At 52.3% G+C, this 12,411-nt stretch overlaps 1 protein-coding gene across 5 annotated transcripts in view; it reads left to right on the top strand.

Moving 5' to 3' along the window:
- The window catches only part of KYAT1 (kynurenine aminotransferase 1), a 34,376-nt gene extending 26,377 nt beyond the window's left edge, over window positions 1–7,999 (top strand). For all 5 annotated transcript variants that reach the window (XM_027035340.2, XM_027035338.2, XM_027035335.2 and 2 more), the window contains 11 exons: window positions 1,390–1,537; window positions 3,678–3,827; window positions 3,908–3,994; window positions 4,221–4,349; window positions 5,236–5,356; window positions 5,705–5,781; window positions 5,919–6,008; window positions 6,118–6,304; window positions 6,402–6,481; window positions 7,243–7,329; window positions 7,431–7,999. In XM_027035340.2, coding sequence (XP_026891141.1) covers window positions 1,390–1,537; window positions 3,678–3,827; window positions 3,908–3,994; window positions 4,221–4,349; window positions 5,236–5,356; window positions 5,705–5,781; window positions 5,919–6,008; window positions 6,118–6,304; window positions 6,402–6,481; window positions 7,243–7,329; window positions 7,431–7,496 — 1,222 coding nt within the window. In that variant the 3' untranslated portion in view covers window positions 7,497–7,999. The remainder of the gene's footprint in view (window positions 1–1,389; window positions 1,538–3,677; window positions 3,828–3,907; window positions 3,995–4,220; window positions 4,350–5,235; window positions 5,357–5,704; window positions 5,782–5,918; window positions 6,009–6,117; window positions 6,305–6,401; window positions 6,482–7,242; window positions 7,330–7,430) is intronic.
- Window positions 8,000–12,411: the final 4,412 nt, after the last annotated feature.

The raw sequence follows: 12,411 nt of genomic DNA on the forward strand, positions 1-12,411 counted from the left end.
GACACAACGGATTGCAGTGGGAAGGTGTGTAAGAAAAATGTAGGGAATCTTCTTAATCCCTCCCTGCCTTTGGCCAGCGGCATTGGCCTGTACTTAAAAAAAAAAGATGTTGGTAGTTGTTTTATAAAGCATGGGACCATTTTTTCTTTCAAACTCCCCTCGTGAAGGCTGCCGCCTTCAGTCCTCTGTCTGAGGGAGGCTGGACAGCCTCGCAGGCTTTGGCAGGTAGGGTAGAGTCCAACTTGGAGGGAGGAAATGACAAGGAGGCAGGATGGGAGAGGGGGCAGTACTCTTTCCTGGCTCACAGACCGGCAGACTCTTGGACCCAACACCCCCACTGAGGCCAGGAGAGGTCAAGTCTCATGCAAAGGCAGGGCAGAGCAGGAGCGGGCCTGGGGGGTACGTATGGGGCAGGCGGGGGGGGGGGGCGCGGGGAGGGGAGGGGCGGGTGCCAGGAGGATGAGACCAAGAGAGTCAGGACAAAAAAGGGTCCCAGGTTCCTGCTGACCCGAGGGTGGTGGCCTGGGGATCAGGACCTGAGAGACCCAACCCAGAGGGCAGCTGGACTCTGTAGGGCATTTGAGCCTGGCTGTCCCCTGTCCCCATCACCCAATCACCATGGAATGTCCACCAGCTGATTTTGCCTCTCAGCTCTGCTATTAGCTGCTGTGTGACTCTGGGCAGGTCACTAGCCTTTCTGAGCCTCAGCAGCTCCGTGTATCTTCAGAGGCATTGTGGGGCTCTGGGAAGAAAAGGACGGATTTTCGATGGAACAGTTATTTATTGTTATGCAAATTCAACTCGGCCAAGCCTGACTCCTCTGCTCCCAACCAACCTGCAGACCACACACCAGCCTCCTCATCCAGCCTCTCAGCCTCTCCCATTTCCCTGAAGAGGTGGCCACCAGGTAGGGCCAGAAGAAAGGTTGTCGGAGGCCAGAAGTGGCTGATGGGAGGCCTGGTGGTCCAGCTGTGGTGCCGACAGATGCACTAATGGTGTGTGAAATCCACCTGCGGAGTCTCCACAAATATTTCCAAAGAATAAAGTGGGATGAGGCAGGGCAGGATAGGCTGGGAGGTCCTGTGATTGACCACACCGGAAGGAGAACACGGATTCCATGTTTGTGCTCCGTGGGGTTTGTGATGTGAGCATTTCTTACCATGGATCCTGGTCGGAAAGTTGGAAATCCCGGGGGGCTAAGATGTGGGATTGGTACAGTGCTTGGCCCACCCGACCTCAGATCAGGGACCTGTGGGTTTGGACCCTCACGCAGGTCTCGGGCTGGGGCAGGTGCCAGCTCTCCGGTTGTTCTGGAATGAGCCCAGTGCATCATCCTGTCCTGGAAGCAGGTCCAGGCGGGCAGGTGCTGACTCTCCATTTGTTGCTCAGGGTGGAGTTTGTGAAAATGGCCAGTGAATGCGATGCTGTGAACTTGGGCCAAGGCTTCCCCGACTTCCCACCCCCAGATTTCGCTGTGGAAGCATTTCAGCATGCCCTCAGCAGCGACTTCATGCTGAACCAGTACACCAGGGCATTTGTGAGTCTCCCAGCCCCGTCCAGAGCCCCGGGACACAGGTCTCAAGGAAGCCCCCGGGAGGAAGGGGCAGAGCCCAGGGAATTGAATGTGGCCACAGTTCAGTGTTCACGGAGTGTCTCCTCTGTTCCAGGCCCTGGGACAGCTCACGATCTAGGGAAAGGCAGACAAAAAACTATGAGCCGGGACCTCATGGCCTAGTGGGAAAAGCAGATTAAAACAAACAAACAAAAGCAGAAAACAGGCAGTTGATATGCTGTGATAGAGGAGGATAGGATACTGTGGGAGCAGAAAGAAGGCAAGGAAATCAGGGGAGATCAGGGAAGCCTTCCTGGAGGAGGTAACACCTAAGCTGCATCCTGAAAGGCAAGCTGCTGGCTGATTTGACTCTAAATCCAAACTCTTCTGGTCAAGGTCACAGAGTAAAATATCCACCAGTTCTTGGAGTAAAGGTCCCTCTGGCTCCACCATTCAGAGATAACCACGCCCAACAGTTTGCTACTTTGCTGAAGAGTGTTTAGACTTTTAAACTTTTTAACTTTTTAAAGTGCTTATATAAACACACACACACACACACACACACACACACACACACACCCCTAACATGTGAGATTTGCATTTTTTAAATCCAAATGGACTCATATACTGTAATATTCTGTAACCTGTTTATTTCACTAAACATCGTGTCATGGGCAACTTGCCACATCAGAATAGCCAGCATAGCCTCATTCTTTTTATTTTTCAACGTTTATTTATTTTTGGGACAGAGAGACACAGAGCATGAATGGGGGAGGGGCAGAGAGAGAGGGAGACACAGAATCGGAAACAGGCTCCAGGCTCTGAGCCATCAGCCCAGAGCCCGACGCGGGGCTCGAACTCACGGACCGCGAGATCGTAACCTGGCTGAAGTCGGACGCTTAACCGACTGCGCCACCCAGGCGCCCCCCTCATTCTTTTTAATGGCCACATGGTATTCCATTGCTTAGCTGTGCTATAATTTATTTAACAAGCCCTGCACTGATGGGCTGGCTTGGATATCTCACTATTATAAGCAATGGCACAGTGAATATTTCTGCACGTATATCTTTGTACACCCGTGTGCGTGTTTCTCTTAGATCCCTGGCAGTAAAACTAGAGAATCAAAGGGTCTAAGCATGTAAACATGTGGTAGACACTGTCAGATTGCCTTCCAAAAAGGCTTACTCACATCCCCACCAACAGACTGGTCGCAGACCTGGCAGGAAAGTTCGTTCTGTAGAGAGACCACCCATTTGTCCTATACTCTTGCCAATCTTTTTAATACTGATATTATATTCTTATAATATTAGAGCAATCTTTCAATGTTGCTTTTATTTGCTTTTCCTCAATTATGTGTGTATTGGGCATCAACACTTTTTCTTTCATGACCTACTTCATTTTTTTCGTTTAGGTATATATCTTTGTCTTGTTGTTTTGTAAGAGCTCTTTATATATTAAACATCTTACCTCCTTCTCTTAACTTGCAATGTTTGTCTTTTAATTTTGCTCATGGTATATTTTCCTGTACAGAAAATTTTCTGTGGTCAAATCTGGTTTAGTGGATTATTTAGTTAAGTTCTAGACCGCGGGTTTCAGTCACTTGGCTTAGCCTCGAGTGTTTTATAAGTGTCCTCAGCAAACAAGCGTACGGATCCAACCTTCCTCTCAAAGCAGGGTGCTTCCAAAGCCGTGATGTAAAGGCCTATTCCTGCACCTCAACTGTGCATGACCTTGAGCAAGTCATTTCCTGTCTCTGAGTCTCTGTTTTTCTACCAGTCGAATGGTGGGAATCATGTCTTGCAAGGCTGCTGGGATGATCAGATGGCACGAATGTCCTTCTTAAACTGAAATTGTGGAGTTGCCGCTACTGTGGGGCTCTGTTGGACTGTGCTCCGCGAAGGCACGCGCTCTGTCTGGGTCTCCACCAAATGCCAGCCCTGGGCATTGGGACCGCACAGAACAGGCTTGATGACAAGCACTGGTAGGGGAGATAAAAGAACTCACCCAACTTGAGCCAACATTGCCTCAGGCCTATTGCTAGAAAGTGCTAGAACCTCCTGGATGCAGCTGAGCGGGAGGGTGGGCCCAGGCCGAGCCAGGGGGCTGACCACTGCTGTCCTGGCAGGGTTACCCACCCCTGACAAAGATCCTGGCAAGTTTCTTTGGGAAGCTGCTGGGACAGGAGATAGACCCACTCAAGAACGTGCTGGTGACTGTGGGTGCCTATGGGGCCCTGTTCACAGCCTTCCAGGCCCTGGTGGAAGAAGGAGACGAGGTGAGTGATCGAGGCTCGGGCCCGGTGGGGATGAGGGTCGGGGGCCATACTGACCCCAGCTAATCAGATCCTTTTGCTAGGTCATCATCATTGAGCCCTTTTTTGACTGTTATGAACCCATGACGTTGATGGCGGGGGGTCATCCTGTGTTTGTGACCTTGAAGCCGGTGAGGACGCTGGTTGGGGTGTGGTAGGCGGAGGGGTCCCAGGGGTGTGCTGTGTTGGCTCCTGGGAGGTGGGAGAGAAGGAAGAAAAGGAGGCCAGTTTCTCCAGGATGGGGGAGGCGTATCCAGAGTCCCTGAGGAAAAAAGGACTGTGGGAAGGAGGGTCAGATCCCTGGAGCTGAATGTCATGTTGGTAATTATTGCCACCACACCCTACCTCCTCTTACAGGGCCCCACTCGGGATGGGGAACTGGATTCCAGCAGCAACTGGCAGCTGGACCCCACAGAGCTGGCCAGCAAGTTTACCTCTCATACCAAAGCCCTAATTCTCAACACACCCAACAACCCTGTGGGAAAGGTACCTGAGAGAACTCCTTCCGGGGGCCCCTCCAGACTGGGTTCATGTCTTTGCTGTGTCGGGTGCCTCAGTTTCTTCATCTGTGAGATGGGAGGTCAACCTGTAACGTAAGCTGAGGACCGAGGTCCCAGGGACAGAGGCAGGAATCCCCAGGGAAGTGGGGCAGGCTGGGTGTCTCCATGACCTCCCTGAGACCCTGGGACCGTGAACTTGCCTTTCGGAGTGTCTTCTCACGTGTAAAATGGGAACGTGACAGAACCGATGTAGAGGAAAATCCAGTCTTCCAACTGGGTGTCTCTCCTCTCACACAACCACTGTGCTTACCACACTCTGACCCCGGACTGGGGGAGAGGGGAGTCCCACACCCAGCAATTCTGCAACACCAGCTGGAGCATCAGGTCCCGCAGGTTAGGGCTCCGTCCCACAAGGCTGCTCACCCTTCAGGATGCGGGTGGGGCTGAAAATTCCAAGCTTCTAATCACGGATCTTTCTGGTGACCGGCCCCATCCCAGAGCCACCCCGATGCCTACCCAGGGTGTCGCCTCATTAGAACAAAAAACACCTCCAGTGCTCTTATCACTTGGGAATTGGGGAGGGTTTCGGGAGCCCTGTGTTGGGGACGGATGGGGGTCCGAGATCAAATATAAGGACAAGATATGCTCCTGGCGCTCTTGTTACTGAGAGATTTACGAGGGTTTTAGGAGCGCTGAGCCAGGAACCTGGTGCAGAGACCAGTATGTATATTTTCTGTCATCTGGCAACAGACCTCCCAGGGTGAGAGTTGCCGGGATTCAATGAGATGGGGTGGAAGGGCCCTTGGCCGTGGGTTGGCAGTACCTCCTCATCCCTCTGAGCAGACCTCTCGGCTCGGGGTCGGTCCCCACAGGTGTTCTCCAAGGCGGAATTGGAGCTGGTGGCCAGCCTGTGCCAGCAGCATGACGTGATCTGCATCGCCGACGAGGTCTACCAGTGGCTGGTCTACGACGGGTACCAGCATGTCAGCATCGGTGAGCCAAGCCGACCTGGGTGCCCGCGTTTCCCCCTGACTTTTGTGGCCGGGCCCCGGAACCCAACCCGGAAGTCAGTGCCAGCCCGGCCAGTTAGGACCCGTGGGTCTGGAGCCCCACCGGTTGGGTAATCTGGGGCAGTGGCCTCACCTCTCTGAAAATGGGGTGGCACAGTGGTGCCGCCTCCAGGGCTGCCATGAGACATGCGCTGAGATAAGTTCGGTAAATAGCTTATTAGCACGTGGAGTCCAGAGTGTTGCGAGCCCGCGTGCCCACCGGGGCCCAGCCGCCGCCCCTCCCCTGCCCCTCCCCCCGGGCTCAGCAGCCGCTCTCTTTGACCTTGAGCAGCCAGTCTTCCTGGTATGTGGGAACGCACCCTGACCATTGGCAGCGCTGGCAAGACCTTTAGCGCCACTGGCTGGAAGGTGAGTCGACGAGGGTAGGGGTACCGCCGCCCCGCCGTGATCCTGGGAGGCCGGGTGAGGCTGCCCTCCCTGGGGACTGAGAAGGGGTGTGGCGAGGCCCCGAAGGGCCTCACCGCCTCCTCGTGTTCCTGGGCCAGGTGGGCTGGGTCCTGGGCCCGGACAGCCTCATGAAACACCTGCGCACGGTGCACCAGAACTCTATCTACCACTGTCCCACGCAGGGTCAGGTGAGGAGAGGCAGGGGACCCCCGCCGCGGGGGGGAGGAGCAACGACAGGCCCCAGGCGGCCCCGGGGTGGGATCGGCCCCAACCTGTTTGTCCGTCCACCCTCCCCAGGCGGCAGTGGCCCAGAGCTTCGAGCACGAGCAGCTTCACTTTGGCCAACCCAGCAGCTACTTTGCGCAGTTCCCGCAGGCCATGCAGCGCACCCGTGACCACATGATACGCAGCCTGCAGTCTGTGGGCTTGAAGCCCGTGGTCCCCCAGGGCAGCTACTTCTTCATGGCAGACATCTCAGACTTCAGTGAGCCGGACTGGCCAGGCTGGGCGGTGGGGGGAGGGGGGTGCGGGGAGGCGGCACTGGAGGCCGCCCAGGGCTCAGCGTGGCTTCTGTCCCCCAGAGAGCAAGATGCCCGACTTGCCCGGTGACGTGGACGAGCCCTACGACAGACGCTTCATCAAGTGGATGATCAAAACCAAGGTGGGTCTGGGACGCCTGGGTGGCTCAGTCAGTTAAGCTTCTGACTTCGGCTCAGATCGAGATCTCACGGTCTGTGGGTTCAATCCCCACGTCGGGCTCTGTGCTGACGGCTCGGAGCCTGGAGCCCGCTTCGGATTCTGTGTCTCCCTCTCTCTCTGCCCCTCCCCTGCTTGTGCTCTATCTCTCTCATTCTCAAAAATAAGTAAACATAAATAAAATAAAATAACATCCTAAAAGAAAAAAAGAACAAGGTGGGCCAGGCTCTGCCAGGGCACCTGTGTGTGGTTTTACAGGCTGGGCCCAAATCCAGCCCAGCCTCTGCCCTCAGCCCTGGTACAGGAGTGTGTCTATGTCAAGGAATGGGGAGTCTGGAATTTGCAAAAAGACACCGTGCGGGCTGCCAGGAATCCCTGCCCTCTCTCGGCCTCAGCCTTCCCATCTGTGCAGTGGGTGCAGAGTTGGCTCGTTAACTACGAGCTCAGCCAGCTCCGAGCTCTGACCCTAAGTTTTATTTCCTCTCTTGCTCTGCCCTAACCTGCCACGTGGTGCTCCCCTCTCCATTTCCCCTCCCTGTGTACTACCGGGAGGGACCGAGAACCATGCTCTGGGATTCTTTGCCTCTGACCTTGACCCAGCACCGGAAGGTGCCCCACTGAATGTTCCTTCTTTCCCCCACCCCATCGAGAGAAGCTCTCTGTCCCCAGAGCCAAGGATTACCCTGCTATGGGGCTGTGTTGAGACATGGGCTTCCTCCTCCCCAGGGCTTGGTGGCCATCCCCGTCTCCACCTTCTACAGCGTGCCTCATCGGAAGATCTTTGACCACTATATCCGCTTCTGTTTCGTGAAGGTAAAGGACGGGGTTTTTGAGGGGAAAGAGGGCCCCCTCAAGCTCCCCGCGGCCCACTGGTGGTGTGGGGAGAGGGGCTGGACCGATCTGTGTTGGTGCAGGATGAGTCCACACTCCAGGCCATGGATGAGAAGCTGCAGAAATGGAAGAAGGAGCTCAGGCCCTGACACCACCTGCTCGGCCCTGCCCCACCTGGTTCCCGCGGGCTCTGCCAGGCTCTGCCTTTGTCCGGGTTTCAGCCATTCCCAGGTTGGGCTTAGATGGAGTGGGGGGGGGAGGGCCTTCTCTGGGACACAGGATGTCCCCCGGGCAGAGCCCTCTTTCTTGATCTTGGTAGATTCGGGAGCACTTTACTACAGTGCCTATATTCCTGTCCTGGTGGTGAGGTGTACCTGAGCCAGGCCTCTCCCTGCTCCTCCCTGGGTGGGGTGATACGGTCCTGGGCCCCCTCTGTATTTTTCCCAGTCTTGTCTGAGGCTCAGTGGACAGAGTCCAACAGGGTACTGGCCTTGAGTCCCAGCCCTGCCCTGGCGCCAGCCCTGCACTGGCCCCAGCCAAGGCTTTAGCATCCCTCCCTTTCCTTATTTAACCTTCACTTTGGGAAGCGGTCTCTAGGCTTGAATCCTCAAGCCGGTACCTTTCACCCGTAATAAAGTTTTAAGTTATTTAGACCCTTATTTCCTGCTTCTCTCTGCTTCACACCCTGGTGCTGATCGACTTGGTCAGCATGGAAGGCACCTTGGGCACCTGGCTGGCTCAGTCAGCAGAGCATGTGATTCTTGATCTCCAAGTTGTGAATTCAAGCCCCACATTGGGCATGGAGCCTATTTAAAAATTAAAAAAAAAAAATAGGAAGGCACCCAGTGAACCTTAGCTCCCAGCCCCTCTTTGTACAAATGTGTTTTGTGGAGTAAAACTGAGGCCCAGAGAAGGGCAGAGACTGGGGACTTGTCTGACATCACAGTTAGTTAGTCAAAACTAGTCAAAACCAGTTAGTCAAAACCTAGTTAAAACCAGGCCTGGAACCCAGGGCTCAGATGGTTGTGTGTCCCTGGGGTATGCGTGCATGTGTATGGGAGACAGGGGCCCCAGCTGAGTGTCTCACAGGGAAGATACAGTCCTAACCCACAGGGGTCAGAGTCCAGGGCAGGAGGGCCAGGGAGTTTAGACAGAAGGGGAAGGAAGTAGCTTCTTGTTTTGTACTCCTGTGTGCCAGGGGCCTAGATGCCCACCATCTCATCAAACAATCCTTCAGGACAGGAGTTACTCTCTGTATTTTACAAATGAGGAAGCCACGTTGGAGGTGATGTGAGTTGCCCAAAGCCATCGAGCTGGCAAAGGTAGAAGCGAATTTGCTCCCAGGCGTGGGCCTCTCGCTGGGAAGTCACAGTCACGGTAGCTCCCGAGTTCATTTGGAACCCTTGAAGCTGCATTACACGGCAGGCCCAGGTGTCTGCTCATGTGAGACATGTATTCGTAATGGGAATATATGATACAATAAAATGTACTTGGTGTTTGTCCTTGGTTCCTGGCACAGAGCTCCTAAAACCCTTGGAATTCCCTGAGAGATAGGACTCGTCCTTTGTTCGTAATTATTATTCATAATAAGCCCCTTTGACTATGTCTTTAGAGGGTCAGAACTTTCAATACTAACTCCTGAGGGAGGAGACTTGGCCAATGATGTAATGAATCGTGCATACGGAATGAAACCCCACATAAAAACCCTGAATCAGTGAGGCTCAAGGAACTTCTGAGTTGGTAAACACATCTGGTGAGCTGGGAGGGGGGTACATCAGGAGAGAACATGGAAGTTCTTCCTCCCCCAAGACCTTACTCTGTGTACCTCTTCCATTTGGCTGTTCCTGTGTTGTATCTGTTGTTTTGTTTTGTTTTGTTTTTTAAAGTAGGCTTCATGCCCAGTGCAGAGCCCAATGCGGGGCTTGAACTCACAACCCTGAGATTAAGACCTGAGCTGAGATCAAGAGTCAGATGATTTCTTTTTTAATTTTTTTTTTTTTTGAGAGAGAGAGAGAGGGAAGGGGCAGAGAGAGAGCAGGAGGGGTACTGAGGATCAGAAGTGGGCTCTGTGCTGACAGCAGACAGCTTGATGTGGGGCTCGAACTCACAAACCACAAGATCATGACCTGAGCAGAAGTCTGACGCTTAACGGACTGAGCCACCCAGGTGTCCCAACATTGTATCCTTTATAATGAAACCGTGACTGTTAAGTATAGCACCTTCCTGGGTGCTATGAATCATTTCAGGGAATTACTGAACTCTAGGCAAATGGTGGAAATGCCCAAATTTGTAGTCATCCAAGCAGAAGTGTGAGTAGCCTAGAGCCCCCACTTGCTGATGGCATTTGAAGTGGGGGGCGTTCTTGTGGGACTGAGCCCTTAACCTATAGGATCTGCGCCACCTCTAAGTACCTATTATCAGAATTGAATCGAAGAGTAGGACACCCATGTGGTGTCAGGGAATTGCTGCCGGAACACGTTTTGAGCTAGGACATAATACACTTCCCTCCTTCTCCATCCAAGCTGTGGCTTCGTAGTACTACCACAGTTCCAAAGTCAAGATCGTGACACAGAATACCAGCTCAGAGGCTCAGTCTTGGAGCCCCTTTGCACATACATAGCCTGACGGTAAGAAAGTCCCCAGTGGGACAAACCCATGGATCTCACGGGGAGAACCATCCCAACCAAAGGTTCCATGTCTCACGAGCCAATCCAAAATCTGCCCAAGGCTGAAATCTGTGATTCTACAGAAGTTTGAGATCTTAGACTGAGTAACCTCAGCCAGCCTGAGGAGGCAGACCGGACTTAGACGCAGAACCAGAGGGTGGAGGGAGGAAATGGTAGAATAAACACAACCCTTGTAATGTCAACACATACATTGAATTAGAAATTAGTCTTTCCTTCGGGCACCTGGCAAAACATACGACTCTTTTTTTCTTTTTTTTTAATGGTCTATTTAGTTTTGGGAGAGAGAGAGAGAGAGACAGACAGAGCATGAGCAGGGGAGGGGCAGACAGAGAGGGAGACACAGAATCGGAAGCAGGCTCCAGGCTCCGAGCTGTCAGCACAGAGCCCAACGCAGGGCTCGACTTCGTGAACCACGAGATCATGACCCAAGCTCAAGTGGGCCACTCAACCCACTGAGCCACCTAGGCGCCCCAAAACATACGCCTCTCCATATTGGGGGTGTGAGTTCAAGCCCCATGTTGGGCCTAGAGCTTACTTGAAAAATGAAACGGTGAGGGGCACCTGGGTGGCTCAGTTGGTTAAGCGTCCGACTTTGGCTCAGGTCATGATCTCACAATCCGTGAGTTCGAGCCCTTCTGACAGCTCAGAGCCTGAAGCCTGCTTCGGATTCTGTGTCTCCCTCTCTCCGACCCTCCTCCATTCATGCTCTGTCTCTCTCTGTCTCAAAAATAAACATTAAAAAAAAAAATGAAACGGTGGAAGCAATCAAATGTCCTTCAAAAGAGGAATGAATAAACAAACTGTGGCATATCCATGTAACGAAATGGTCTCCAGCAACAGAAAGAAATGAGTTATCAAGCCATGAGAAAACATGATAGAAACTGAAATGCATTTTGCTTCGTGTAAGGATGTCTGAGAAGGATACATACCTTCTGATTCCAACTATTATGACATTCTAGAAAAGACAAAACTATGGGGCGCCTGGGTGGCTCAGTCGGTTAAGTGTCCGACTTCAGCTCAAGTCATGATCTTATACTCCGTGAGTTCAAGCCCCGCATCGGGCTCTGTGCTGACAGCTCGGAGCCTGGAGCCTGCTTCGGATTCTGTGACTCATTCTCTCTCTGCCCCTCCACCTCTCACTCTGTCTCTCTTTCAAAAATAAATAAACATTAAAAAAAATTAAAAATATCGCTTCTCGGCCTTTTGGCTAAGATCAAGTGTAAAAAAATTAAAAAAAAAAAAAGAAAAGACAAAACTACAGAGACAGTAAAAAAGATTAGCAGTTGGGACACCTGGGTGGCTCAGTCAGCTAAGGGTCCCACTCTTTCTTGATTTGGGCTCAGATCATGATCTCACTGTTCATGGGTTCGAGCCCAGTGTCAGGTTCTGCATTGACAGTGTGGAGCCTGCTTGAGATTCTCTCTCACCCTCTCTCTCTGCCCCTCCCCAGCTCTCTCCTTCTCTCTCTCAAAAGAAGTAAACATTGGAAAAAAAAAAAAAAAAAGACTAGTGGTTGCCAGGGGCTTAGAGGAGGGTGAGTGGAACACAGTGTTTTTAGGGTAGTGAATTCATTTTGTTTGATACTGTGATGGTAGATATGTGACATTATGCCTTTGTCAAAACCTATAGAAGGTACAATACAAACCTAATCTAAACTATGGACTTCAGTTAATAATATTGCATCAGTATTGGTTGATTAATTGTAATAAAGGTACACACTAATGCAAGATGTTAAAAATAGGGGGAGGGGTACCTGGGTGGCTCAGTCAGTTAAGCATCCGACTTTGGCTCAGGTCATGGTCTTGTGCTCTGTGAGTTCGAGTTCTGCCTCAGGCTCTGTGCTGATAGCTCAGAGCTGGGAGCTTGCTTTGGATTCTGTATCTCCCTCTCTGTGCCCCTCCCCCGTGCGCGTGGACGCGCACGCGCTCTCTCTCTCACTCGCTCTCTCTCAAAAGCAAATATTTAAAAAAATTGTTTTAAAATAGGGGGAATGAGTGGTGGAGGGGTTATATGGGAACTCTGTACCATGTGCTCAATTTTTGGTAAACCTAAATTTGCTCTAAAAAATTAAGTCTCTCTTTTTTTTCATTTATTTATTTTTGAGAGACAGAGACAGAGCACAAGTGTGGGAGGGGCAGAGAGAGAGGAGACAGAATCCCAAGCAGGCTCCACGGTCTGAGCTGTCAGCACAGAGCCCAAGGAGGGAGGAACCGTGAGCTCAGGACCTGAGCGGAAGTCGGCCACTTAACCAACTGAACCACTCAGAAGCCCCTAAAAAACTAAGTCTCTTATGGGTGCCCAGCTGGCTCATTCGGTAGAGCATTAGACCTCAGGTGGGGAGTACAAGCCCCACATTGAGCATAGGGCTTACTTAAAG

Source organism: Acinonyx jubatus, chromosome D4, assembly GCF_027475565.1.
Source record: "Acinonyx jubatus isolate Ajub_Pintada_27869175 chromosome D4, VMU_Ajub_asm_v1.0, whole genome shotgun sequence".
Taxonomy (NCBI): domain Eukaryota; kingdom Metazoa; phylum Chordata; class Mammalia; order Carnivora; family Felidae; genus Acinonyx; species Acinonyx jubatus.